General features: G+C 39.9%; 3 protein-coding genes across 3 annotated transcripts; 1 reads left to right on the top strand and 2 right to left on the bottom strand.

The window, feature by feature from the left end:
* Positions 1-3,140: 3,140 nt before the first annotated feature.
* LOC309327023 (olfactory receptor 5AR1-like) lies at positions 3,141-4,088 on the top strand (the record flags this gene model as incomplete). The annotated part of the gene is made up of 1 exon (XM_081836055.1): positions 3,141-4,088. The coding sequence occupies one exon, from the start codon at positions 3,141-3,143 to the stop codon at positions 4,086-4,088; it is 948 nt and encodes a 315-aa protein (XP_081692181.1).
* A 3,197-nt stretch (positions 4,089-7,285) lies between these two features.
* Positions 7,286-8,266, bottom strand: LOC309327022 (olfactory receptor 10A7-like; the record flags this gene model as incomplete). The annotated part of the gene is made up of 1 exon (XM_081836054.1): positions 7,286-8,266. One exon carries the CDS (start codon positions 8,264-8,266, stop codon positions 7,286-7,288), a length of 981 nt encoding a protein of 326 aa, XP_081692180.1.
* A 4,653-nt stretch (positions 8,267-12,919) lies between these two features.
* On the bottom strand, positions 12,920-13,927 carry LOC309327021 (olfactory receptor 6B1-like; the record flags this gene model as incomplete). The annotated part of the gene is made up of 1 exon (XM_081836053.1): positions 12,920-13,927. One exon carries the CDS (start codon positions 13,925-13,927, stop codon positions 12,920-12,922), a length of 1,008 nt encoding a protein of 335 aa, XP_081692179.1.
* Positions 13,928-13,979: the final 52 nt, after the last annotated feature.

Raw genomic sequence — 13,979 nt, 5'->3', positions numbered from 1 at the left:
AGAACTTCCCAAAAAGAAAGAGATGATGTTTATATATTGAAAAAGTGTTGATGTCTTATGTTTATGTTTTTATATTTTTGTTGTTGTTGTTTTTGTTGTTTCTGTTTTGTGTTTTTGCTTTTGTTTTCTTTTTTACAAAGAATAATTGTTGGAGTTAAAATTGTAAAATCAATAAAAACATTATTTACAGAAAAACACACACACAATATTATTAAGCTTCCAGTCACTTCAAACTGCACAATATTGATATCTACAATACATTCTTAATTAAAGTAGAACCATCATTTTACAAAGGGAATATGCCTCCTTTTCCCAGAAGAGCAATTTAAGTGCAGCTCTTCTTGGAAAACTCAAGAGGTTGTTCTTCATACTGATCCCTTGTGACCATTTCCAACTTCTTATATAATCCCTCTTCTTGCAAAACATGTTAGCATGAGATGCTGTCATGTGAAGTGTCTGGACAAGTTGTGATCATCGCAGCTGAGGAAATGAATCACTAAGCTGTTCTGCCTTGGTTCCATCTGATGGTCAAGAGGAATGGTAACATTATTATTATTCTCCTTTCATTGCTGGAAAAGCAAATGACATAAATAGAAAGTTCTCTCTCTCTCTCTCTCTCTCTCTCTCTCTCTCTCTCTCTCTCTCTCTCTCCATGTGTCTGTGTTCCAATTGTCTTTCCTCTGAAATGCAAAATCCAGGACATTAATTTCACTATTTGCCAAACATTTACAGTACAGACCTATACATGCATACACAGAACTAAGTCCCATTAAGTTGAATGGCACCCTCAGGAAAGTTGGTGTATAGTTTCAGTCTTTGGCAACACAGAAATGGGCATTAATTTCAATTACTTTAGCATTACTGTGTTGAGTTGTAGCCCATGGAACATGAGTACAACAGATATATTTTCTGAATGGCATTCTTGTGGCTCTCACATGACTCTCCCTAAAGATTTGTTAACCTTTTTTTGATTTCCCCTTGAAATTCATCAGACCTTTTTGTTTGGGAAAAACACCCAAATTGGCCTCAAATATCACAGTGCATACCATTTTCATGAAAATTGTATTGGACACTGATGAATGAAATACAAATGCATTCAAGAAGCTGCGATTATCCAGGAAACCATTCCAGAAGGCAGATTTATTTTATAATAATAATAATAATAATAATAATAATAATAATAATAATCTGTTATTTGATACTTCTTACATTTGTTCTCCTTGCAATTATTTATCTATCACTTCATCACTTCTGAATTATCTTGCTTAGCTTCAAACATCTTCAGCAACTGATGTTCTTCTGCTTCCTTAGATCTTACTCTTTGGTGTGTGTCCCTCTTTACAAACTGTTATTCAATTGAGAGAGAGGGTGCCAGTAAGGAGGAAAGACCCTTGTAAACTATTGGTGTTTCACAACTTTAACCTGTTGCAGGATTGCAGTTGAATACAGTGGTATCTCGGGTTACATATGCTTCAGGTTACAGACTCTGCTAACCAGAAATAGTGCTTAAGGTTAAGAACTTTGCTTCAGGATAAGAACAGAAATCATACTCAGGCGGCACGGCAGCAGCAGGAGGCCCTATTAGCTAAAGTGGTGCTTCAAGTTAAGAATAGTTTCAGGTTAAGAACGGACTTCCGGAACGAATTAAGTACTTAACCCAAGGTACCACTGTATAGCAGAGCATACGCAGACTTCCAGAAGCAATCAGTTGCGGGCAGGAAGCATGAAGCAGGAACAAGACGCTGCTACCAGTAACTTGGTTACTTATAGGTGTTTTATTATTTACAGCAGACTCACAAGTTACTAGATAAAGGATACAGACAAGGATCTTAACTCTCTCACTTAACATACTCCAAATGGCTCTCAGAAAATACACTCACCAACCAACTATCCAGCCAAGGAAGGTCATGAGTCATCATGCCTATGTGGAGACCTCAACCAATAGCAGAGTTGTAGCCAAGGTCCCATATCTCTAGGCGGAATAACCCCCTCTGCTCAGTCTTCTTGGCCTTCGGCCAACTTCTTAACTGCTTTTGTGAGAAGCTGCATCAAATGGCACGTAGGCATAAAAATCCCAACATAAACAGCCCTTCCTCTGTGGCAATGTTTAGTCATATTTTCTTCCTACATAAAGCATGGCCAGAATCATAATCTAATTAAAATGAGAACTAAAGAATATACCAACCAGAGTTAGTTTTAAATGTGTACAGATAGAATGAAGGAACAAGTCTAAGCTGTTTTCATTACCAGAAAATAAATGAGTTTGCAGTCAATTCATATAAAAATATACTTCCGGTTATCTCAAGTTTTCTATCTCTCAGCAGGTGAATTTAATGTTGATGCCACACAATTGGAAATCAAAAGCCATTACCTTCAGCTCACCCCTGCTTTGCAGTGTAGGAGCAGGTGAATTTAATGTTGATGCCACACAATTGGAAATCAAAAGCCATTACCTTCAGCTCACCCCTGCTTTGCAGTGTAGGAGCACATCACTGGGAAGTTATTCCATGTTGTGGAAAGTGAATATGAATGAAGCCTCAGGGGGTACCTGTGAGATGGATTCAGGCTAAGTTAGTTGAATTTGGTCCCAATGAAATTAATGAGACATGCTAGTCATGACTGAAATCTCTCATTTATTTCCAAGGGAGCTAAAGGGAGCTACCATGGTCTGTATCCAACCTTCTGAGTAAAATGGTCAGTGCACTGAAAAGTGTTCCTTTCATTGTAGTGAATAAAGACGTATTAGAAGCACCGGAGCTCATATTTTGCATAGTCCTGCTTGATTGGAGTCAGAGAACCAGACCCACCACCAACAGTTTGTTGCTCTATATTTTTACTGTACTGTTTAAACTGTAAAGGTTTTTTATAGTATATATAGCGTGCCATCAATAAGCATTCTCTGGTCTGCAAAATACTGATGATGAGATGTCAACGGTGATGCAAGGAGCTGCACAACTGTGTTGTAATTTTCAGCTGATCTCTAGTCCACGATTCATCGTTTATATAGATGTATCACTTCATGGTCACTAACTACAGGCAAAATTCTTCCAAATTTCATTTGAATGATTGCAAGCATTGAAATCTGGAATAGCAAAATTCTGGGGAAACAACAATTTTAGCAGTTAACTTCCAGTGAACCTATGGAGAATTTTGAAATAAGCAATGGAACAGCAATAACCACATTTACCCTTCTGGGATTTGGAAATGACCCAAAATTACAAATTCCATTCTTCATGGTATTCGTAATCATCTACACTGTGACTGTGTTTGGAAACATCATAATCATCACTCTGGTAGTCTCTGATCATCACCTTCACACTCCTATGTACTACTTCCTTGGAAACTTGTCCTGCTTGGAGACCTGCTATACATCAACTCTCCTTCCCAGGATGTTAGCCAGCTTCCTGACAGGGGATAGAAGTATATCTATTGCTGGCTGTTTCACTCAGCTTTATTGGTTTGGATTCCTAGTTGTTGCTGAATGCTACCTGTTGGCTGCCATGTCCTATGATCGCTATTTAGCCATTTGTAAGCCTCTCCACTATGCCACTCTTATGGATGGGAAACTCTGCTTTCTCTTGTCAGCTGGGTCCTGGTTATGTGGGATTACAGTTATGACAATAGTAATAAGTTTAATGTCACAACTATATTACTGTGGTCCCAGTGAAATTGATCATTTCTTTTGTGAATTGACACCGGTGATTAATCTATCTTGCAGTGACACCACTTTGGTGACACTGGTGGGTCTTACAGTCTCTGCCATAGACACTATTCCTTCTTGTCTCTTGACACTGATGTCTTATGTGTGTATAATTGCCACCATCTTACGGATCCCATCTTCAACAGGGAGGAAAAAGGCCTTTTCAACCTGTTCTTCCCACCTTATTGTGGTTTCTATATTTTATGGATCCTTAATATTTGTATATGCACTTCCAAAAAGGAAAGCTCTGCGGGAAGTGGACAAAATCTTTTCAGTCTTCTACACAGTCTTAACCCCTCTAATCAATCCACTTATCTACAGCCTAAGGAACAAAGAGGTGAAGGAATCTTTACGGAGGGTCATAAGCAAATGCAGGCTTTTAGAATAATCTGCAGAAACTTTGTCCACACATCCGTGTAAGCCAAGATATTCTTTACCGTGACATTGTGAATATGCAGGTTTCCAGAGTGAAGTTCACATCTTCTCTGTTCCTCCTGAGTATTTTAACCACAGCAAAGCAGGACAGTTGTGCTAAGGCTTGCCTCTGTGTTTCGTCTATGCTTGGGTTTATGGTTAATGTTACTAATCATAGCCTACTGGCTATACATCATGGTTAAGGAGAGACCTTAACTACTGTTCCCAGTTTGGATGACAAACTGAAGCACAATCCTTAGCTTAACTGCCATGCCACACTGTTGTTATATAGCAGGTATGAATTCCTCTCTGGGAGCCAGCCTGGGCTTGGGCATGGGCTTCTCCTCACGCCATGGCCACTGCCAGCCTGAGCCAGGGAAAGAGCTGCATGGGCGTGGCAGTGGCAGCCCCGCACACCTGTGCATCCCTTTTCCCTGCTCCGGCTGGCAGCAGCTTGGGCTGGTCTCTTTTTTTGCTGTTCAATATATGGCAAACCTACCTAACATGTTTTTCATTAAAGGCATGCTTAGGTGATTGCTGTTGCTGTAGCAGCAGCTGCTTAAGGGGGCTTTTTTATTGATGGAGTTACATGCTGATATTTGCTGGTCCTTTATTTCTGTGATGACTGGGATGACACCAAACAGATTAAATAGGAACATCAAATAATTGCTGGAAGTACAAAATTCCTGTGATTGACATATTTCAGATCATGTAGTCATGTAGGAAAATTCAGATATATTTGAGTTTACTTCTGAGTGAAACAAAGGATATTTTGGGTTATGATCTTCCCAATAACCCACTAGCAATATTGTTTCAATATCTTAAGGATAGTGTTCAGAGGGATAATATTGGAAATTGTTAACTGCAGGAAGAAGGATTGAATGCCAAAATCTCAATAGACTGTTGGTTAACTAATATATATGGTTAATCTATTGAATTTAATCAGAACCAGAGATGGACAACAATGTGAAGACAAATAAGTGGATAAATAGAGTGGAGAAATAATAAAAAGCAGGATTTAGTGAATCTGTATTTGGGATATATTAAACTATATAAAATAGAAAGGATGGAGGCAATCTTATGGCAAGATTCACTGGGATGAGTGAGTTAGGATGTGGTGGATCTTCAGCTCAGCCATTTGATTCCCAACTCAGCTGAGCTGAGACCAGTGTAATTACCACCAAAAGTGACAGTCTGGGGGCATGGCGGTGACAGAGCTAGGAAGTAACATGACATGGAAAGATGGATAATACAAGTCAGGTTATTTTTTAAAAGCTTGTTTTCCTTCTGACAGGCTTGGATTGGCAGCTACCTTGCTCCTGAACAGAGTATGGTTTTGACATAATTTTACACTGGGTTAACTTATGCTGGCTTGCTTTATACCAGCTTCTTGTGTATAAGATTGCTCTCACAGAGAATATGAGTACTTTATTATCTGTTGTTTATCATTTTAATGTAAAATGGCATATATAGTCAATGCAGTGTACAATTCAATAGGCAATGGATGTAACAGAAGGCTTTGAAGTAGGAATTTTATAAGGTGATTTGTATTGTGATATTATGAGTATATTATGCATATCATGCAGGAATCTGGCATTTCTGTTCCATATTCCCTTTTATTACAGTCATCCACTATGTACTTTGACTTCTTCCTACAATTATGCTGTCTCCGAGCTTTCTTCTTTTTATTTTTCCCACCATTGAGGACCATGCCTTACAAAAAATCCTTGTTTATTTTTTCTCATTTCCCCCCATCCTGTCTGGTCTATCCCTGTATATATCATTTGTTGTTCCTTGCTTTTGTCTTATATTATTTGTTATGCTTTCATGAAAAGGACATTGTTTTCTTTTCCTAGCTTGTAATGAAATCTAAAAAAGATTGTTATGGTAGTTATATAACCTATTATTCTGTTTTGTAATTATTATTTTATAAACTTATTTTTCCCCAAGGAAGGTCAAGCAGGGTCCAAAATGCTTATTAAATCATTTGCTATTCACCTTACTGCTTTTGAGTCCAGTTCCTCTTATTTTGGGGTGGGGTCACATTTTTGTGGGACATTGTCTCCTAAAAGGCAGGTTGACCATCATCATTTTTCTTATTCCAATTGTAGATAACAATTCAGTGACACTGATATGAAACACATAGAGGAGCTTCTATGTTCATGCAACAGATTAAGCAAAAATATTTTATTCACATTGGTTAAACTTCAGTTGGGTCAGAAGGAAATAATAAAGTTAGCTGGATATCATTTGAGATAACCAGAAATATTTATTCACTCACTCAACATAGAGGGGTGATTCTAAGAAATTTTCTCTGATGGAGGAATGTCTTCTATTCATAAGAAGGTGTTGTGGTTTGAGGACCCAACCCCCGCAATGTGGAATGAATACACAAGGACACGTGATATAAGGTTAATGGGCAAGAAAAGGCCACAACTTTATTGATTACAGCAGTGAAAAGGTATTGGCTTAGGCATTGGATGTCTAAAACAAGGGGGTTTATTCACCAGTAGGTGGAGCCTGTTGATGCTAATCCAACTATAGGCTCTCCCCTGATGTCACTGAGGGTCGTGCCATGGCCTCCCACCAAGCAGGCATCGGACAGAATACACGACCGCCAGATTCCTTTAATGGAATACCCAAAAATTGAAGGCATAGGCGATGGCCACACCTAGCCCTTTGACACACCACAACACATTATTCCAATGCCTAACCTACCCACCAATACCACAAAAGTTGTGATGATTGCTACGAGGTAGGCGAAAAAACCAAAAAGCCTAATGCCAAATGGAAAAATTCCTACCAGGCCCCCTAGACAAACAGGGCGACCAACCTAAGGTCCATAGCAAGGCCCTGAGCTCAAAGGGAGTGGAGGGTGGGTGACTCGCGACGGGACGACGGAGAGAAGAATGAGGCCGAGGAGGGGCTGGCGCCGCAGCATATAGGCTGCTGTAAATGCCCCCTCGGAAGCACCTGGTTGGGGGAGGCAGGGGGCTAACGCCCCCTGCTAGGGGCGGAGCTCGGGCTCCTGCCCACAACCACTCCCCTCTCTTTCAGGGAGGAGAGTCTTTTTTTGTCAGAAGTGCCTTACTCTGCCAAACAATTCATTGGATCTAATCCAGACATTATCCTATATCAGTTCACAATCCAATCAGAAATTCTTTATTCATTCTACCCAAAGCTGCTGTGGAAAAATGTACTTCTCCTTACAAAACTAAGCAACTGACAGATAAGCTTAATCATAGCTTCCTTTATCTCTCTGTTTCTCAGGCAATATACAATGGGATTGACAATGGGGGTTAGAACTGTATAAAAGATGGAGAAGACTTTGTTCAGGTCTTTCAATGTGTTTGTTTTGGGAAACATGTAGACAATGACAAGGGTTCCGTAGAAAACTATAACCACCATAAGATGGGATGAACAAGTGGAAAAGGCCTTTCGTCTCCCTGTGTTTGATGGAATTCTTAGGACAGTGGAGATGATCAAACTATAGGACACCAAAATCAAAAGAAATGGGGCTAGAGCTATTAGGGAAGAGAGGAAGAAAGCCATTAATTCCATCTGTTGTGTATCACCACAGGCAAGCTTTATAACTGGGGTGAAATCACAGAAGAAATGATCAAGAATACGAGGACCACAAAATGATAGCTGGGACATCAAATATGTTGTTATAGAGTTAAGTAGAAAACAGCTTGCACATGATCCCATCATAATCTGTAGGCACAATGTATGATTCATTAAGGCTGAATAGTGAAGAGGCTTGCAAATTGCTAAATACCGATCATAAGACATAGCAGCCAGCAGATAACATTCTGAACCCACAAGAGAGCCGAAGAAATAATATTGTAAAAAACAGCCCCACATAGGAATTGTCCTCTCTCCACTCAAGAAACTTGCTAGCATCCTGGGTACTATGGTTGAGCTGTAGAAGGTCTCCAGGCATGAAAGATTTCCCAGAAAGAAGTACATGGGGGTATGGAGATGCTGGTCACACATGATAAGAACAACAATCAGAAGGTTTCCAGTCATGGTCACAGTGTAGATCAGAAAAAACATCAAAAAGAAAATTAACTGTAGTTCAGGGACATCACTAAATCCCAAGAGAATGAATTCCGAAAAGTCTGTCTGGTTTCTCCAGTTCTGGGTTCCCATTGCATTTACTATGCATGAATAACAGAAACAGAAGTACACTCGTGAAGATAACCATATACACAGTTCTTAAAAAATCGAATCTGTTCATGGATCTTTTAATAGTTCAAAGATGGATAAAATCTGTAAGAAACATGACAAATTAAGAGGTTAGATGAAATAATTCCACAGGTGTTGCAAAACTAACTCTTTAGTACAGGAGTGACCCACCAAAATGTTCTATTTGACATGGGTCTGTAACTTTGCCTCTAACTTCTTAGGAGAATGAGGTATGAAGCAGAGGATGGGCTATGCATGCAATGTAATGTCAGCCAGACATTGCAGAGTTCAAGAGGGAGAATTTCTTCTCAAAGGCAGGATATATATCCATAAAATAAAGATTATCAGTCTCATATAAAGGTTAATATTTCACATACTGTATATATAGAATTTGGGCAAAAAAATTAGTTGATCTGAGAAAGCAGACCTTTGCATGTTCATATCTCGATGAACATGTTGAGATTGGCTTGGAAGTGTCTTCTAATGAAGGGTGGTTTTATCAATTAACCTTGTAATTGCAATAGTATTATTTGCTAACTTAGCTGATTGTGGGACCTTATTGGTTCCTGCTACTTTGGTAACTGTGTGTGAATAAAAAATATTGAATTTTGCAGAATTTCCAAACTTATGAAGCTGCCTCATACTGACTCAGACCACTGATCCATCGAGATGAGTATGATCCATTCTAGCTGGTAACAGCTCTCTGGGGTCTCAAAGGTCTTTCACAACACATGTTGCCTGTTCATAAAGTAATCACAGAATGGGTGGTATGCCAGGGGTTGAAACTGGGACTTTCTGCATGCTCTGCCACTGAGCTACACCCATTTTTTGTGACAATGGTAGCCAATGCTTCTGTTGCATTCAGCCTGAAAATAACATCTATAGAGATTGTTATGTGGATTCCGTAGGTGTTTCCCAAACTCACCCCATATCATATTTATTCTGCTTTTCAACAAAGGTTGATCTCAAAGTGGCTCACAGTAACAAGAGTGTTAAAAAATGATCACTATGATCACTATAATATCAAAAACAATAATTTAAACAAAACAATTCATCAAAACAATGCAATTCAATGCAATCTCATAGTGATTCAAAATATCAGGAATAGCTCCTGAACACCAGCCCTGTGCCGGTTGGCATGCTCTCTCTTAGAAGAGGCTTCTTCGTTCAGCAAAACACTCCGAAGCTGCAAGTTATTTCATAGTTTTTCACCCACAAAGAGAGAAACTGGTTACTGGTTATGTTGCATTTGGCGTGGTGGTGCAATAGGTTTCATAATAGACCCACACTGTCTATGGTGTCTTTCTTCCATGTGGGATATTTAAGACGACTCCTTTCCACAGTCCATTTGTAGGAGTGTACTGGACTCTCTCTCTCCTCATAGGGGGCACAAGCCTCACGCAAAGAATGATAGGACAACATTCCTTCAGTTCTTGCCCTTTGGCTCACATCACAGAAGCTTCTAGCAAACCCTTAAGAGCAACCAACAAGTCCTGCTTACAGTTAACCCTGCTAAAAGTCAATACTCATCAAGCTCTGTATGCACCATGAGCCTCTACATGAATGATCCATGTACCCCATTGATGGGTAAAAACAAGTGGCTGATTTTTCAACTTTGAGCACTTATTTCAATCTAGACATACAGAAGTTCTTCAGAACTAAATGTTGAACCAGTTCTAGTGGCTTAGTAAGCAGAACAAACGTTTAATGTAAAATACTCTTGAATCATGATTTCTAGTGAACTAGATATCACTCTCTTATTAAACTCATGGTTGCTGTTATGCTGAAGACCAAAATTCTAAATGTATTAAATATACAGGTCATTTAATAAGTTCCTCATTTCTGCATTAACATACGTTACTGGAAATAATGCTCCATTCATGTCTAAGATAGGACACAGTTAGAGCTTCTATTGCATTTTTCATAATTTTGCTAAAGGAGCAAAATTCCTACCGCTTCTGAGGTGTTATTGGTGCATTTGATTGTTTTGATTACAGCATCTTTCCAGTGTTAGAAAAAAGTGCAGTGTATCCCACAGAGCATGCAGCCTTATAGATTTGAAAAATAAAAAAAGAAACACTCCCAGTTCATTGCTATATACTCATTTTAATTGGTGTCACTTGTGTAGGCAACTTTAACTTGAGGTGCCTAAGGAATTCATTACCTACATTACATCTACACTAATGAAAGCTGCAATAGTGAAAAATGGGTATTCATGGGGGGGGGGGACTATGTTTTTGGTCAGTTGACAAAACTGAATTATATGGTATAGATTCATAAGAGACTCTAAATGCGTAGTTAAGTTGCAACCTGTACACAAACTTATTTTGAAGTAAGACCCGCTGAGGCTAGTAGGGCTGACTTCTAAGTAAAATTATCTAAGATGTATATCATATCATTGAATTGCTTTATGGCATAAAACCATTGTCTTGTTTCAAAGCAGAGATTGGGGGGAAATTAATTCAGTTCACATTTGAAGGCAAACCCATCTAATTCACACATTCTGAAAAATATGTAAATCCAAACATTGGCATCCCTTGAAATTTGTATTTCTTCAAATTTTGCAATGGAGCTCCCGGCCAAGTAGTGTGCATAAAAATGCATTCAAATGCACACGTGAGTGAAAGTAACATACACCCTCCAGGTTCTGCTCCTCTTTTCCTCCAGGTTCTTCTCCTTCCAGCACCATGTAAAGTTGGACCATTCTGCTTAACATCAGTTAAGTGAGAGGTCCCGACCCTGCATGGTGCTGTTTCTTCATGAGTGACTCATTCATTAAAGAGCTGCTCATAGGGAAGAAGCTACCAGGTGGGAGGATCTGATGTGGCAACCATCCTTTCCTGTCTATTTTTTTGTTTGTTTTGTTTTTAGCATTTTAGCACTGCTCCATGAATTGCTTCAGGAACAAATCCAGGGTATGGTAGGTAGCCACCGGGGTAAAAGGTAAAGGTAAAGGTACCCCTGCCCGTACGGGCCAGTCTTGACAGACTCTGGGGTTGTGCGCCCATCTCACTTAAGAGGCCAGGGGCCAGCTCTGTCCGAAGACACTTCCGGGTCACGTGGCCAGCGTGACATCGCTGCTCTGGCGAGCCAGAGCCGCACACGGAAACGCCGTTTACCTTCCCGCTGGTAAGCGGTCCCTATTTATCTACTTGCACCCGGAGGTGCTTTCGAACTGCTAGGTTGGCAGGCAGCCACCGGGGTAGCTCAGAGCAAATAGGCCCAATCTGGGGGATACAGATCAAGGCCACACAGGGCAGGTTGTAGGACCTATGCACAGGCCTACTTAGTACTAAGTAGACATGTATAGGATTGCACAGTAAATGGTTTGAGAACCTACTCTGGAATGACTCTCTTAATGTTTGAATTCTCTTTCCGTTTTATTCAAGTGAAGTAACTGAGTAATTGAACAAGTGGGTGGATATGATGTTCATTGTAAGATAATTCACAACATAAGACATATGCACTGCCTACCCCCACCCCAGAATAAAGACTTGCGCACAGGAAAGTTGGACTAAAGGGTCAAACTTTATTAACAGAACAAAAACATTTGCGGCTGGGTTCTAAACACATGTGAGATGAATTTTGGCATACAGCAAGGGAATGCCAATAGCCTTTGGACAACAGCATCCCAGTAAAAGCCCAAACCCTAGCTTCAGAACTAGAAGAGGTTCCTATTGCCACCTAGCACAACTGCGAGATGACAGGAAACCTGTTTCCTTACACTGTCCAGCATTCAGCTGGGTAAACCTCCAAGTTCCAGGATCATCAGACCAAGCGACAAGTCACTGTAACCAGCTGGCAATGTGAGGTGGTTGGTGCCTCAGGGAGCTTACATTATGGGCATGAGCTAGCTGCTGTATTCTGGAAGATCAGCACTACATAGAACTAAAGAACAATAGAACCACAGAATCATAGAACTGTAGAGTTGGAAGGGACCCTGAGAATCATCTAGTCCAACTCCCTGCAGTGCGGGAATCCTGCCCACAGCCATTCCTGGCTGGCTTGTACCACAGATGCACTGACCCATTGCGCCACATGACCCACATCAGCTTATTTGGAAGACCTAGACACCCAAAGGAAAATATAGGAAACAGTGTTGTGGTCTCTTATGTGGTAAGGAATACATTTGCTGCTACTAAACAGCAGTGTTTCAAATGTCATTTGAAACATTGCTGTTTAGTAGCAACAAATGTATTCCTTACTAAATCTGTCTGAATTGATTTGTGTTTAAAGCTGCTTGTGATAGGAAGAAATATGTTCCCCATTCACAAGTCCAGAGCATGTGCATGAGTTTGTACACAGGTGCGATTGCATTTTTGTCATAATCACATACATATTAACTGAATGGATCAGACGAGGCTGTATATGCAATTTAGCATTCTAATTCAAACAAGTCACTTCCCTATGAAAGCAAGGTATGATCATGGTAGCCATCTCATTGATATAGTAGCGGCAGCTTTTACATTTTTCTTTAAATAAAAAAGGCCCTCCAGATGTTGCCAAACTGCTTCTCCCATCAACCCTGACCATTATCCATGGTAGCTGGAACTCATGTAAGTTGAAGTCCAACCAGTTCCCCATTCCGGGAGTATACAGAAGAAAGCCTGATGATGCTTATGATCTATCGACAAAATATCTCACACCTTTCCTTAGCGCTTGTTTAATGTCTTTATTTCTCAGGCTGTAAACGAAAGGATTCACCAAGGGTGTTAAGACAGTGTAGAAGACAGAGCAGACCTTGTTAAGGTCTCTAAGTGTTCTGGTTTTTGGTAACACGTATACAATGACTATAGTGCCATAAAAGAGTGTAACCACAATGAGGTGTGATGAGCAGGTGGAAAATGCTTTCTTCCTTCCTAAAGTGGATGGGATCCTCAGAATGGTTTTTATGATGCAGCTGTAGGAAATAAGTGTTAAAAGAAATGGCACCAATCCAAACAGAGCTGACAGGACAAAAATCAGCAGCTGTATTTTCAGGGTATCGTTACAAGACAGTTGAAGTAATGGTGCAAAATCACAGAAGAAGTGGTCGATTTCATTAGGTCCACAGAATATTAAGTGCATCATTGAAGAGGTCGTTAAAGTATTAACGATGAATCCAATGACCCAAGAACCACTTGAAAGTTGCAGGGAGAACCTGGCATTCATTATGGTCATATAATGCAATGGTTTGCAGATTGCTAGATACCGATCGTAAGACATAGCAGCAAGCAGATAGCATTCTGCAGTAGCCAAGGCCCCAAAGAAATACAGTTGCATGAAACAAGAATTCACAGACATAGACTGGTTCCCAGTTATGAAACTGTTCAGCATTCTGGGCAAAATAGTTGAGATGTAGCACGACTCTAAAGAAGACAAATTTGCTAGGAAGAAGTACATGGGAGTGTGTAGGTGTTGATCAGCTGCAACTAAGATAACAATCAAAAGGTTTCCCAACATGGTCACAAGGTAAATCACTAGAAATACCAGGAAAAGGAGCTGAAATGAATGGATATTTCCAAATCCAAGGAGGATGAATTCTTTTACCATTGTTTGATTGTTCCATTGTTTATTATCCATGAAATGCTCCTCAGGGTATTTCAAGGAACTGCAAAAGGCAATAGGTAGAAATACAGGTTTCATCATTCAAATCTGATACATAACATTTAATATACAAGTATGACTACACCCTGAG

The sequence above is a fragment of the Podarcis erhardii genome (genome assembly GCF_964252035.2).
Source record: "Podarcis erhardii genome assembly, chromosome: 13".
Classification (NCBI taxonomy): Eukaryota; Metazoa; Chordata; class Lepidosauria; order Squamata; family Lacertidae; genus Podarcis; species Podarcis erhardii.
Note: the sequence above shows the minus strand (reverse complement) of the source record. Positions and strands in the feature narration are given on the sequence as shown.